Source organism: Gymnogyps californianus, chromosome 10 (genome assembly GCF_018139145.2).
Source record: "Gymnogyps californianus isolate 813 chromosome 10, ASM1813914v2, whole genome shotgun sequence".
Classification (NCBI taxonomy): domain Eukaryota; kingdom Metazoa; phylum Chordata; class Aves; order Accipitriformes; family Cathartidae; genus Gymnogyps; species Gymnogyps californianus.
Window position 1 is genome coordinate 27,614,396 of NC_059480.1, and position 15,053 is coordinate 27,629,448.

Consider the following 15,053-nt stretch of genomic DNA (forward strand, 5'->3'; position numbering starts at 1 on the left):
GCTGGCGAGCGAGGGGCAGCACGCCCTGAGGCAGCTGGTTTTGCAGACGAGGGAGGGGAAGACTCCACTTTTCCTCCCTATAAACTCCCCCAGGGACTGCGCCACACAGACAACAAATATTTGGAGCTTACCTTTTCGAGCAGTATTTTTTATTTGAAAAGATGTAGACGGTAAGGCAACAGAAAACTATGAGACAAACTGCTCTGTCTTGTTACCCTAACTCCAGCTCTGAGTAGGAAGTAAAAAGGCAAATTCAGACTTCGTGCATCTCATTTCTATGGCCTTTCTAGACAGCCACTGATGTTCAGTGTGACAACTGCTCTGGGACGGCAGAGACATCTAGTGGGAATGAGATTTTTACCGTGGCAGCTCAGCAGAGACGACACCTTTTAAACTACAGCCTTTTCAAAATAGTGCATTCAAAAATGCTGCCCAAGGGCCGAAAGGCTTCTCATATCATTACTATCCCTGCAACCATGCAGCCCCAATACAATATAGATTGTATTTCTGAAGAAGCAAAACGATAGCCAAGTACCGATTTTCATTTTCACCTGGGTTTAAATCGTGGCATAACCATTTCCAGCTCATGAGGCGCACACCTTGATGAGGGGGAGCCCGGCTGGAAGCGAAGCACAGCTCAGCGCTGGGGTTAGCACTGAGCTCCCTCCTCCCCGCGCTGGGCTGAGCTTCAACTCCTGCTTCCTTCCAGAAAGAGCAGATATATCGTGTCACATCGCACCCCGGAGTGGCAATTCCAGAGTGACTCAGTGTCTAAGTCTTGCTCCCCAGCGTCACATAATCCGGCCCAGCCACTGCTACTCTTTTTTCTTAGGTCTTAGCAAAGGAGGGAGACAAGGAGGGGAGGGAACAGTCAGGAAAAAAGAAATTAGGCAATGCTGCACTAAGTCAAACTTACAAATGGTGAATATTTTAAATTCTGGAGTAACAATACTTCTAGCATTGCTTTTTATTACTGCTGCGAGCTGAAGAGTCACCACAGCCCTGTGTCATATGTGGATTAAGTCATGGGTTCAAGCTGATCTCTCTCCTGAAACAGGTTTCTAGAGTTCAAGGATCTCCACTAAAAATAACTTTCTTCTTGTAACTTGACAAATGGAAAACTGTAATCATCGAGAAGGTTGGTTTTGGGTTACTGATGGAAAAATGGCCTTCGGGATCATCCAGTCCTGCTTCATATCAGAGCGACTCAAGCAGAAGTAGCAAAATTTGATCTCCTGGCTGGCAGTGTTGTCTCAGATACCATTATTTTTGTAGCAAAAATATTTCCAAAATGTTGTAACAATAATTTAAAAACTAAACACAGCTCCTTTTCAAGCAATTATCGTAATAAAAAATAGTTGTGGAGATGCTGGATGACTCAAGAAATCAGAAAGGGCTAGTGAACATTTTACCTAAAAGTTATCAAATCAAAATCAGCCTGGTTTGATTTTAATTGACGGTGGCTGTTCAGCAGGCTAAGTGAAATGAGTTTGCTAATGTAATTTCTAGGGGTAGAGGTCTTTGCTGACTACCAGAACTCTGACTGGCTCAAGTTACAGCATTATCTTTTCACTCCTACACACCATTCGCCTGAGTCAGATTTAAGGTAGTTTGGCATTGGGAGGAACTTTGTGTTAGAGCTGATTGTATCAGAGACACCCCGTCACAAGTCCTGAATGACAAAACCATGTCACTGCTGTCTCTATAGACTGCAAAACACAGCCAGAAGTCCTATGTTTTAGTTGGATAACTAATAAACAGCTGTTTCTTTCCCTTTCTTAATCAGGAATCCATTCCCTTTCACCAGGAGCATGGAGCAAAGTGGAAAATACAACAAAAAAATAAACTTGCCATAGGCGAGAGTCCTAAGTGCTAAAGATGAGAACATCAGAAGACCTTAGAAGCAAAGAAACTAAGAAAGTAGGATCATTGTCGAAAGGTGTCACTCTTTTTTGGATCAGGAGAAGCGCGGATTGAGAGTCAGCAGTGCATTTTTCCAGGTTAGTGGTGATTAATTTATACACATTGATACGGGTTTCATGTCCATGTTACGACATAGTTAATTAAATTTGTATCTGGCTGATTAGGTAACACATGCTATCTTTTCCTCAAGCAAAAAGGCCCCACACGTGGAATGGCGGAGTGCACATGTATTTGGATACAATCCATTTATAACGTGTCCAAGTCTTGTAAAATAATTTTAAGCAGTAAGTTTGTCAAAATTCTCCTTAGTCGTGCATATCTGGTTACAGAGTGAAGTTTATTTCTGATGTTGCTGCCTTCTTCCGTATTTCATTTCTGATACTCAAATATCTGCCTACCTTTGACAGGAAAATGAATAATATATTACAGGATGCTATTCAAGTAAAAGCAAAATAGTTTACACAACTTGAATCAAGAGTGCTGCAGTCTAAACATTTACACTTACAACCCTACGACTGGCCTTACACAGCCTTTATTTTATTCTGCAGGAGCAAATGCAGTGGAACAGTGTCTATTTTTGCTGAAGGTTTAAGCTGTGGAATCAGTGACGGCAGGTTCTCAGCAAGGCAGAGCACTGATCCAGCGCCCCTGTGATAGGGCTTAGCTTCGGAAAGCGCTGAGCCTTACTGCACATGGATCTTGCAAAAGGCCACTCACCTCTCCATGATCAGTGTTTTGAATATTCAGCTTAGCTGTACCCAACGAGGGATCCACGGTAAGATTAAAACTCACTTGCAAGACACAACATCTGGCATTGCTAAGGTCGCTAGTCAGCTCCACGTGAGCTCTCCCCTCCAGGACACACGCTTGAGCGTCACTGACTCGCTTCAGGCATCTTTAGAAATCTGTATTGCATGAACTTGCAGGTTTGTAACAACAAGGATAGTATGTTTTCTAATTTGTAACAGATGGTATCTAGGTAAAAACTCCATCCTGACAATTCCTTCATCTCCCAACACCAGTAACTTCATAAACTTCAAGTATGCGTAATGAATGTTCAAAGTAGGAATTGAGATAGGGTGACAGAATGTAGGGCCTAAACCAGAAGAAACCCTCTTCTTAAACGAACTGTCTCCACACAGACACTGGGGCAATAAGCAAGTTATGTATTTCATGAGAACTGCAGAGTTCTGAGTAATTATTTATTGGTTATTCTGATCACTACTCTGCAACTGGAACTATAAAAATCAACTTTATAATGATTTGCTCCATGTTTCAAATTACATTTGGCATATTTCAGTATGTATTTATATTCAATTCAGATTATCTAAATGCTATTTCCATTTTTTTTCCAGATCTTGCTCACAATTCTCCTCCAGCATGGACTTGGTGGACAAATTTAGTTGTTGATTGATAAGCAATAGTGGGTACACCCTGTTATTACCACGAAGTCTTATTTACTTATAACAGACCAGTTTGTAGAATTTTTTAATATCCTGTAGGGTTGCAAATTACATAAAAGGAATCATTTTGCATCCAATAAAAATACCAGAATAATCCAACACAATGTGTGAAAAAGAGGAATTTACACCTGTACCTTACATGGAGATCAAATAGGTTTTATTTACTATGAAAGAAACACAGAAGGAGATGAGAAGACAGAACAATGACAAATATTTACCATTTGAAAATCCTGAAATGAAACAAGGGAAACAATTTTTTTTTCCACTTTTTGTTGCAGACAAAGTAGGCTTGAAACTCAGATAGCCATTTTAATGCAGGACCAAGTAAAACTAACGCTGTTCATAAAGAAAAAGTAAAAATGTGTTAGAATGCAAATTTCATACACTTTCCTTTTACATCAGTGATCTAAAAAAAATAAGACAACCAAAGTACATTTCCAGAATCATCCTCCTTTTTTTTTTCACCACAGATCTGAGAACAAGGCAAAAGAACGCTAAAAAAAAGCCTTATGAATTTCTTCGCTCACAGGGGAAAGCTGATGCCGGTCATTTCCAGTGAGGTATGTCCAGAGGTGGGGGGCTCAGTTTAGTCTTCTACTGATGTAATAGTTTTCTCACAGCTTCGCTAGATACCTCAGAAGAAAGACTTTTGTATTTTATTTGGTTGATCTCTAGCATTTAGTTGGATGATGGACAGACTTTTTTTGTAAGTATACTCGGGCTAAATTTGATATGTTCAAATAGGACTAATCTTTCATTATTTTAAAGTCACACCCGGACAAACGGAAGCTTCATAGACTGAAGACAGTCGCTCTATACAGAAATAGGTATGCCACTAGTCTTGTTCGACAAAGGTCTGTACCATTACACACAATAATATTTATATTATTTCCCCTTAAGAGTTCATAGAAAGCTGTCTTTTCCAGATTATCGAACATTTTAATGTGCTTAAAATTGCTCAGAAAATAATATTTCTTGAAACCTGCCGAAAACTTTACAGATTTGTTTAAAAGGATAACATAACTTTTTCCTTACATCTACTCCTGGATGGTAACAGTAGGGGGTAGACGTTCGAGGAAACGTAAAACATTCCTTTCCACTTAAGCCCACCAGAAGTGAGGAACCAGGCTAAGGCTGGAGCAGGCTGACGAACGCATCAGTTTAGGAGAGCCCCTCAGCAAGGAGACTGTCCACAGATGTTTGGGACTCAAAAGCTGCTCCCGTAACGCAGAACGGAAGGAAGAAGAGGTAACAGCGATATCATCTGCCCTGACTCCTCCTCCAGCTGCAGAAGATGTAATGGCCCAGGGTGGTATCGCTTGTGCTCCTACTCTCTCAACACTGGTAAATCTGAACTTTGACAGTCTTATTTTTTCATTTATCTTTAAACTGCTACATGGTTATATATATTTTTTTGATTGGGAGGTATAAAATTATGTCTCCTTGGGCTGTCAGGTTTTTTGCACCCCAGAGGAATTCAGCACAAAAAAAGAAAATTACACTGCTCTGATAGCCTTCTCATCTACAGCGGGTAGCTCAGCGATACAAGTCACCCGGCAATGAGTTCGGGAGAAAAACGGAGGATAGAACATTCTTGTTTATTCAGATGAAATATTTATTCTCTGTACAACGCATACTGAGTATTAAAATCCCCTCAAAAGAGAAAAATAAAACAATTTAATGGTAGGATTTTTTAGCATTCGTGGAGAACTGGTATGTGATGGTCACAGCAGTTCGCTCAGGCCACCGGACTGCCCATCAGCCTTTCTTGCCGAAGAGCAATCAGCCTCTGAAACCACTTCTCTTCTGCTTCTGCCTTCTCGATAAACAGCTGAGAGATAAGGGGGAGAAGAAGAAAAGTAGGCACAACTCATTAACTTTCTCTTTATTTGTTATAATCTGCTGAAATACGTATCGACTATTTCAGCGGCCAAAGAAAAAGCCCAGCTGCAGAGGGCTGTTAAAATATAAAGGTGATATAAATACATTAGTAAAGGCAGAGACTTTAATAATTGGAAAGCCAAGACATTCCGATTTCAGTCTCCTCCTGAAACAGCAAGTTTGTCGTATTGCACAGGTCTTGATCTTTGTTAGCTGTGTTCATTACACAGAGCTCGCATTAGTTTATTTACCGCAAGTCATTTTTAACTTGCTAATTCTCAAAAAAACCTCTAAGTACTCCTATTTCCAATTGCAAGCACTCACAAAGGAATTTGCCTAAGTTTAGCCACAATGATTTAAAATTATCTTAAGTTTGTCATGTATTTAAAGCTTTACGATTTGGCAAGGTGGGCAAGTTCTGAGTCTTCCACCGGGTTTACAACTACAGAAACCAAAAGCAATTTTTCCTCAATTTTTATTGAACAGGAATTTTTACATGAACAGGATCTTAAATTCCCCTGCACTAAATTAGTATGCTACTTGGTTATAAAATTTGTTTGTAACTCTCAAACTACATCACTGGTGAACTTCTTTTGTAATTATTCTCTGTTGGATGATGCAAGGAGTGTGAGCCTTTTTGAGCCACTGAGTGGCCCATTAGCTAACGGTCTTCAGACCACAGATTATTTGATGAGCAGCACAGCAAAACGGTTGTTAGGTCACGTGAACCTGTCCTCATTCAATGGGCTGTCTTGTTCTAAAGATAAAGTAAATATCGGCACACTTACATTCGGATGTGCTAAAGAATTATCATCTTGATATTTGATGGCAGTAGGAATATTGGCAGGTGGTGGTTCTTTTTCAGGAGCAGATGCATCAACAGTTGCCGCTCCGATAGTTACAGGTTCGTATTGTAGTTCAGTAGGCTCTATTGACTAAAAAGAAAGAAACACATCTGAGTATTTTATCCTCAAACTCCCAAACGTGGCGGTATCTTAACCGAGCACTCAGCTTTCTTCCCATCGCAACACGTGCCCACGAAAGGATCCTCACGCAAATACATCTCAGCGTGCTTAGCGGGACACACTGGGCATGGAGTAAGGTCCAGACTAAATACATGAAGTGAAAAAAAAGGTATTGCCAAAGGCAACGCGAGAGCTTGCAGAACCGTAGCTTTGGGGTTTTGGATCACTTTCTGAAGAAGCTGCATGAACTTCTCGGAGACTTCTGAAAAGGCAAGAAAATGCATTTTCTTGGGGAAACGGACAGTGATAATTCAAAACACCTCACTGTCAGGTGGAAAAAACGAACAAAACTTTTGCTTGCATGCTTCCAAAGACAAAAGCGTCCGAGTTCCCTACAAGACTTGGCAGCCAAAATGCAGGTAAAATTCTGAAACCTGGATGTCTCCCGTTAGGTTTTTGGAAAGCTGTCTGAAAACAATGCCGTTCTGTTTCAGGGAGTAAATATGGTCTTAAAGTCTGGCTTCAGTTAAGCAGAATTAAAAATGTTGGTATCTCCCTTTAATTACAATGTAAATGTCTGATTACTTTTGGATTTTAATCCTGCTGCTTTTCCTAAAAAAATTCTTCATGGTTTTACATGATTTTAAAAGAATTTTTAAAAATCGGAGTTGCTCAGCACAGGTAGAATGTACTGTCAAAACAGTTGATTTCATTGAAATTCTTACACATTTAAATGTGTTCTTCTTTGAACACCACACCAAGAACATAGGAGAGTCGTTGGTGGGATTTAAGACTGTCAACATTGATGCTCTTTCATCAATGGAAACTGTATTGATAGCGCAGCTTCCACCTGACTTTGAAAGGATTATGCACCAAGAAAGGATATTGAAAACTTACCTTTTTGACTTCTTTACTTGATCTGAATGTCTGTGGAACAAAGGAGTCACTTTCAATAGCTTCAATTTCTTTTACTCGTTTCACTTGCTCCACTAGGGTGGCTTGGTCTACAAAGAGAAGGTGTAATGTCAGTATACATTAGCGTAAGCCTATGATAAATGCCGTGCCTAAGCAATGACTTGAATATATTTTACAACAGAAAAAAAAAACCTTGTAATGCAGCCTAAAATACTCTGTTACAAAGAAAAACTCTCTCCTTTAGTAAAAATAACAACAGTGAGTTGGCCATTATTGTTCAACGTATGATATCATTCAAGATGCTAACTTAAGAATTTGCTAGAGATGTCCTTGCAGGATAACTGCTAGATTTATGGCATGAGGATTTCCTGGAGAAGTTAAGGATTCGGGGACAGTGCAGACAACTCAGTGGAATACCCTCTGTATGTAGCAGTAAAACTACTTCTGCTTGTATGGAGGTGAATTTGGCTTCAGCTGCGGATGTCCCGAGAGATGTGCCATCATCTGTGTTCTCCTCATGACAAGCTAAGTGATTAGTTTGGCATTAATAGTTACATCGTTAGGTGAATATGACAAAAAAAATCTTAGAATCCAGTAATAAAATATTCCTAACGTATACACTAAACATTGATTGCTCATCTGATTCTCAGGTGACAAAATTGCAGCTGTTTAATCAAACGAGCAAAATTGCTTCCTTATTGGACTGTGAGGTCTGACAGTGCACATATATTTCACACGATATTTTTGAATCCCAGGCTGAGATTTTATTTTGACGAAGCGAACGCAGCTCCCAGTGACGTTATGGTGAAGAAGAGCAGCTCCTGCCAACCTTGGTATGAGCTACACTAAACGCGTAACTGGGGTGCTGCCAGGTAGGCTTTGCTAGTTCTTTCACTGCTCAACCAGACAATCTTCTGGATAGATTAGACTGGTAGGAAGCTAAGAGCATTCATAATGCAAGATATACTTCTTTTTAAAAATCAAACCACTGATGGATGACAGTGAAGTTTCAGATGACAGCTATGTTGATCTCAGTTGCCAAAGGGATGGTCCGAGTACTCTCTCTCCCGTGCCTCTTGTGCAGCCTGGCGTTACTCCTTTTGCCAAAAGTTAGGTGATTAAATCGGCTCACTCGTAAGGCGAAAGCTCGTACTTGTGCCACAGTCCAGCAAAACAGGACGTTGTCTCTGAAACTCAGACTTAACATGCGGCAGCAACATCATGCACAGGCTGATCCGGTACAAACTCTCTTCTAATTCAAATTTGGTTTTGAAAGGTTTGGCACTGGTGGCCTGGATGTCAGAGCGGGTGTACCTGCACCAGCCCGAGTTCAGAGGCCAGCTGTCTGCGAACACTATCAGTATGAACTCTTTTTCTAGATGGCTTGAAAGAAAGTGCAACGGTGTCTGCCCGTGCCTCTGCAGGTCAGTTCTGTGTGGCTGAGTGATGTGGTACCAAGGAGGTGAGCTCACGAGGCACAGAATCGTGGTCTCCAGCGACAAAGTAAAAAGGAGATTGCCAAAAAGATGAGGAAAAAGCAACTTAGGGTAACTGTGAAGTTTGATAAAAAAACTCATGAATATACAAGAATACTTTAAACACTATATAAACCACAAATTTAAATAAAAGAGCAATTGTAATTATATATTTGTTGGACATACATATGTATGTATAAAATATTACATTTCTTGTTCTAAAGAAACCAAAGTGTATTTAAAGTCAGGAAAAGTGCTTGCAGACCAAAAGAGCTTGCCGAATTATTCAGAAACTCAGAAGTACCAAATTCTTTCCCTGTATACAAAATTCTAAATCCAAATTCATCTAGATACACACATACACTGCAAAATACTTTCTATTTTGCACACAAAAAAATAAATGTAACTTACATCCTTCTGCAATGACTAACCACTGAAAACTCATTTCAGTGGTTGTACTTGTCTTATTGACAAGTAAGTGGAGCTTCAGATGAGCAAATAAGCTAATGGCAGCCCACAAATATTCCTGGAATGGGCATGCCCACACTAAATTAACCACCTCATTTTTTACCAACAGGTTGTACCGCAAAACTGTTTTATTTTCAGTCCTGGGTAGGACAGCTTGTTCATTACGGTACATCTGACACAAAAGTATTTGCCTTACCTTCTGTTTCATTTTCTGCTTCTTCGGATTCACAGCTCAGTTAATCTTCCTTACCTACTTCTACGTCTAACTGCAGTGACAAGCAAATCTTGAATTCTTTCTGCTAACTGCATGCTTTCATTTACAATTTTAACCAATTTATCTTCATCTTACTTACTTACTTATGAAAACCATTTGCTTTATACATAGTACATTGGGGCCAGCCTGAAAGGGTCGAGGTGCTGCATCAGAGAGTAGTGGACAGCTTTTGCTGTGAGCAGCATTTATAAAACAGGTAAGGCAGACAAAAGATAGGAAGAGATGTAACCTTCCAGCAGCAAACAAGAACCTGCCCTGTTGCTTAAAAATTATTTAGGTATATTGTTTAGTCTCTATGGATACGATGAACAGAAAAATCACGAACATGCTAACTATTTCTGCATATGCTGAATGTGCAGAACATCAAATACAGCGATTGCTGAGCCTGGATAACTGCTTACAGCACCCTGACTGCTTCGGAGAGTGAACTCGTACCTGACTGTCGTTTTAATAACTTCACTGAAGCCGAGCACGAGGTTTGCACCACTGCGGGAAACACGCAGGGAGCAGCATGCTAAAACCTCCCGGGGGAGAAAGGCTGGCTGCATCGCCGTGACGCAGGGTGTCCTCAGCTGGAGAGAGGGTGATAACCGGGAGGGACACGGTCTGAGCTGCGCTGGTTCCTTGCACGCCCAGCTGCGCGCCCCTGGAAGGGTTTTGCGGAAGCCTCAGTAAAGCTTCGGCTTTGGCAAGGCTTAGGACGAGAGCTGTGCTACAGCAAAGTGGAGGAGTACATCTTTAAGGCTGATTCGTTTGAATTTAGAAGGAAAAAATCACTTTCTTACAATTAAGCTCATGTTTAAAAGTTCTGTTGCCTTGCTGCTGAAGTCTTCTTTTTAAAAAAGATTCCGAAGGATCCCATAGGAAGTATAAAACCAAATATACTAATGCCCTGCTAGGGAGAGGGAGTCATAATTCATCAAGCCCTTGGGTACGTCTGGTCTGAGGGTAAATAAAGGAATGGTACGTGTACCTGGTAGTCACAGTATTAAAACCAGGTATCAGAGAAAGGCAGGTGAACGGAGATTTAAAATCAGTTGCTCAACTCTTATTTCACAAAACCTTCGCTCAGTTCCCAGCCTGTTACAGCATCTGACATGAATCTTCTACAAACCTATGGGAATGACAAAGTATTAAGGGGGCAAAAATCACTAAATGTTAAGAATTACATCAGTGACATTAACTTGGGGAAAATGGACTGGAGGAAGCATAAGCCATTAGCGTATGATTTTTTTGACAAACACATTATTGGTAGATAAAACGACTTCCATATGTTGTTTGTCAGATGTCAGTAGAAAGGATATGTATTTCATAGTAAAATCAAAAATAATGGAGTCAGAAAGCTAAGAGGCTACAGACAAAAAAAAAAAAATCAATACTAACTCATTGCACAGCAAGTCTTTTTACCGTGTTACAGTGAAAAAAATAAACCAAATCTTGTATTAGGGCTTGTCCAGGCCGTGATTTATAAAAAGGCGATTCTAGCGGCAGTCACAATTACCATTCCCGTCACCAGCTCTTTCCCGCTGACACTCGGCCCCGGCGATACCGCGCCGCGGCGTGGCTGGGGGAACCCCCCCGCGGGGAGCCGGGGGGGGCCGGGGCGGGGGGCTGCCTGCGCCCGGCCCCCGGCCCCACACACCCCCCCCGGGCTTAAACACGTCGCTAGTTATGCCCCTCACCCTAAAATCGAGTCTCTTTGGGGAACAGTTAGTTAACGCAATTTTAGAGCAATCGAAGGATTTTTGCCCCGGTTACCCCAGCCACGGAGGATTTAACTGGGAATGCTGTCCTTCAGAGATGCTTCGGTATTTTACACTCCCCATCTATATTTACATCTATTTACATCTTCCCATATATATATATATGTATATACATACACAGACATCTTTTATAGCTGCTACTTTCATATTGGATTAGTCTGTATTAGCAATAATTTGAAATGTCACTTTAGAAATAAAATGGGTATTAATCCGTTAGATGCCATCCAAAAATTCCACACACACAATAATCAGAAGCACCAGAGAATCAGATAAAAGGAAAAGTAACTTGCTGCGAGCTCTGGGTAAAATATTCCCATCTCTTTGCTTATTTCTAAAGACAAAACTGGTGATGAAGCCCGCTAAGAATTTAACAAGCATTGGAACAGAAGCATTCAATGACTAATAATATCTTGTGAATGACCCATTAAATAAAACCGTATTTTAAATATTTCTTGGATAAGCTTTAGGTGTAAATTTGTAATGCTCACTGGATTCATTGCTCATCTATAATCCTGATCATGAAAATGAACCCATGCCTTTACCTAGAGTTTTCTTTCAAGCGGGTCTAACTTAAGAATCAAAGCAACGACATAATAAACCTAAAATACTCCTCAGAATATATATTTCTTCATATTTTACTAATTATATATAAAGGGATAGAGCTGGTTAAATTAACTGACCCATTTAAAATGTAATACATTTTAAGTAATATGCTTTGAAATACTTAGAGGAAAAAGTTGCCATTTTTTCTGCTCTTTTGTTTATGAGTTGAGGATTAAAAGAAGAAAACACAAATAGATACCAGGCTAAACAAACCAACTAAAGAGGAAAATATTTTCCCCTTCATCCCGTTTTATTTAGGGTTAGCTTAGGTGACACCGTATAATTTTGATACAATTGTATGTATACAACTGTATGGATACAATAACAACTGCATTATAGAACTGTATGGTTTTTCAACACAACTGTGGGTTTTCACATGCACGGTGCTTTTTAATTGCATCCGATTTTTAAACTGCGCAAACTGACATATTCAAAGAAAAATGACGTTTTCATCTAGACAATTTGCAGCGGAAGAGACAAAAAAACTATGTGGCTTTGAGACATACTGTCTTCTACAGAGCACTGCACCGAAATATTTATATTAAACAAAATGAAAGCACTAGGAGGAGGAGGGAAAATCCAGCAGGATGGGCGGGATGCACTTCATTTGTGTCACCTCTAGACTTTACAAAACTTGGAGCTCTGATTTTTAGGGGGTTTTCTCCACCCCTCCCCACATCTTTTCTCTGTGCAGGAGACAATTAGCAACGGCTAACGGGGGGTTGTCCGCTGACACAGGCGCGCACAGCGGAGCCTGCAGGTATTTGCAGAGCGGGACCTCCAGTCCCAACACCTTTCCCAGCGTCCGAGCGCCGACGTCCGAGGATGCCCGGGGTCGCCGGCAGAGCTGCGCGGAGAACCTCGCTGGTGCCTTCAACAGCCAGCCGATCTCGGCGGCGAGACCTCCTGCACCAGCCAGCCCCGTACAATCATTTTACAGAAAACCGGAGCAAATCAGTCAAGAAATGAACTGCTCCCGCAAGTTTTTGGGTTAACGCAGCGTTCCCCCTTCACCCCGAGTCCCTTCTCCTCCTGCCCGGCTTGAGTCAGGTGAAACCCTGGGCGACGGCGGGAGCCCCCCGGGGATGAAGGCCACCTCACTCCTCTTCTCCGACCCGGGGAGTCTGGCGGCCCGAGGAGCAGCCCGGCCTCCGCAGGCCCAGCCGTTAGAGGGAGGCACCGCCACGCACAACGCCGGCCGCATCCCCGCCTTTGTCTGAGGCGTTCGGAAAATCGCTGGATGATGAGCCCCCAAGATGCTGCGAGCCGAGCATCCCTGCCGGGGCGCCTGCCGACGCGCAGCCGGAGGGGGATTGGGGATTAGTTTCAAAACTACCTCTTCCCTCTAACAACTTTAAGTCGTGATAAAAACTGCTTGATGCCTCTAACGTTTCCAGATCCCCTCAGCTGGGTCAAAGCGCCGTTTCAACGCTTGGCCACACTATTTCCTAGCTGTTGAGGTTGCCAAAGAAATAACTTTTTCCAGCAGATACAAAGACACAGATACTCCAGAATGAGCAGCTGTGGCCAGAGAAAGTTTTTATTGGTAATTTGTATTCTTCAAACTTAATTGCAAGTACTCTGGTACTACAACTATAATGTATCAAAATAGCATGTTGTGAGTACTCTAGCACTCTCTAGTACCCTCTTTAATAAACACTAGAGTACTTACAATTTGCTATTTTAACACATTATAATTATAACCTAGCTTTCACAGTATTTTAAAACAAGTCTGGACACTAATAGCTTTTTCTTTAAAAAGAACGGAAGTATTGGGTATAAAATCAAGCAGAAGACACGATGGGAAACTTCAGCAGTTGAGTTCTGAATTTAAGACCATTTAATTTAAGCAATTTACGAATATTTGGATTTCTGCTCTAGCCACGCATTTAACCTGCACGCAGGTTACCTCCACCGTTGCGCTTTTCACACGCGTGCTAGTTCCTACGTTCGCTCCCATTTTGAGGCCTTTTTGGGTATTTTGGAAAATATTCTGGGGGAGAAAAGTCAAACCCGGCTAATAAAGTGGTAGGAAACAGCCCTAATACGCTTAAAATTGCCGGCTGCTTTCCTGCCCTTAATCGAGGGAGCAAAAGAAACGACGGGCGGGGACGAGCGAGCGCAGGCTCGGGGGGCCGGGGAGCTGGCTGGCCGTCTGCCGGCCGCCCCCACCGCCCCCGAACCGCCGGGAGAGCCGGCGCAGCCGGCGCAGGGCACACCGCATTTGTCACTGTGGCTAATATCAGAGATACGCCGCTCTTTTTTTCTCAGCACACAAAAGCAAGATATGTAATTCAATGCTCAATTTACCCTTGTCTCGTAGGAGATTTTTCCCCGCTAATTGATAGAAATTAAGCCATTAATCAAGCCACTAGCCATCATTCAAACCAGGGAAGATGAATACAAACTTTCATCATAACCACCTTCCCCATTTTAGTGTTCATTAGCATTAATTTTTAATGCAATTATGCTATTCTTTTACGCTGAGCTCATAAATTACTGCTCTTTTGTTGCTCGCTGGCCTTGTAAAATCCAAGGTAATGCTTTGTGCTCTGATCTTAAAGGCAATTACTGGGTTCTTCTATCTTTTATATATCTCTATCCCAAATAACCTCTGTATTGTATGTACAAACTAACGAGTGTGTATATTACATATAATATATAACAATTTGTCTACGTTAAACCTATACACGTATCTATTATACACATTCAGATAAATAAAAGTATTTCTGCATCTAGCCACACCCCACTACGTACAGGGACCCGACTGTATAGAAATAACAGTCAAACGTTATTGTACACTGGATGTATGGAAAAAGATTGGTGTGTTGTAGGCTACAGCGGAAATAAGATTAGTAGCTGAACTTGGGCTGTGGATGAGGCGCAGCGTACGACACGCAGGACAGACAGCGGGGCTGAAGCTCTGCAGGTGTTCCGGCTTTTGCACGGACCATTTTTCGTTTACGCTTCAAAAAGTGATGCTGAAAGCTGAAGACGGGCGATCGCACGTGCCCAGTGATTTTTGTTTTTTCCCATTGCATGTTACAGCGTGTGCTAACATCCGCAGAGTCTTTCCAAGATACGGTATTTAGTATGTGTACTTTAACAGTTGCACTGTATCGCACACGGACACGCGGTGCCACTCTGAAGCTCGGTGTCAGTAACTTCCATGCTTTTATTCCAGTCCATATATTGATTCTCGGTAACACATCAGGGGAAATGCACAGCAGCTACAACCACCTCTGGTTGCCCTCAAACACTGAATACAATTTAAGTGGCTACAGGAAAAATGAAATGTAGATTAGCAAATTGTTGTTTCTTTG

General features: G+C 41.6%; 1 protein-coding gene across 1 annotated transcript in view; it reads right to left on the reverse strand.

Moving 5' to 3' along the window:
• Window positions 1–4,432: 4,432 nt before the first annotated feature.
• RSRC1 (arginine and serine rich coiled-coil 1) overlaps window positions 4,433–15,053 on the reverse strand; it is a 169,596-nt gene continuing 158,975 nt past the window's right edge. Inside the window, exons 8-10 of the mRNA XM_050902803.1 lie at window positions 7,130–7,236; window positions 6,056–6,202; window positions 4,433–5,217 (exon numbers count right to left, since the gene is read on the reverse strand). Of these exons, the coding sequence (XP_050758760.1) occupies window positions 5,125–5,217; window positions 6,056–6,202; window positions 7,130–7,236 (347 nt within the window). The 3' untranslated portion in view covers window positions 4,433–5,124. The remainder of the gene's footprint in view (window positions 5,218–6,055; window positions 6,203–7,129; window positions 7,237–15,053) is intronic.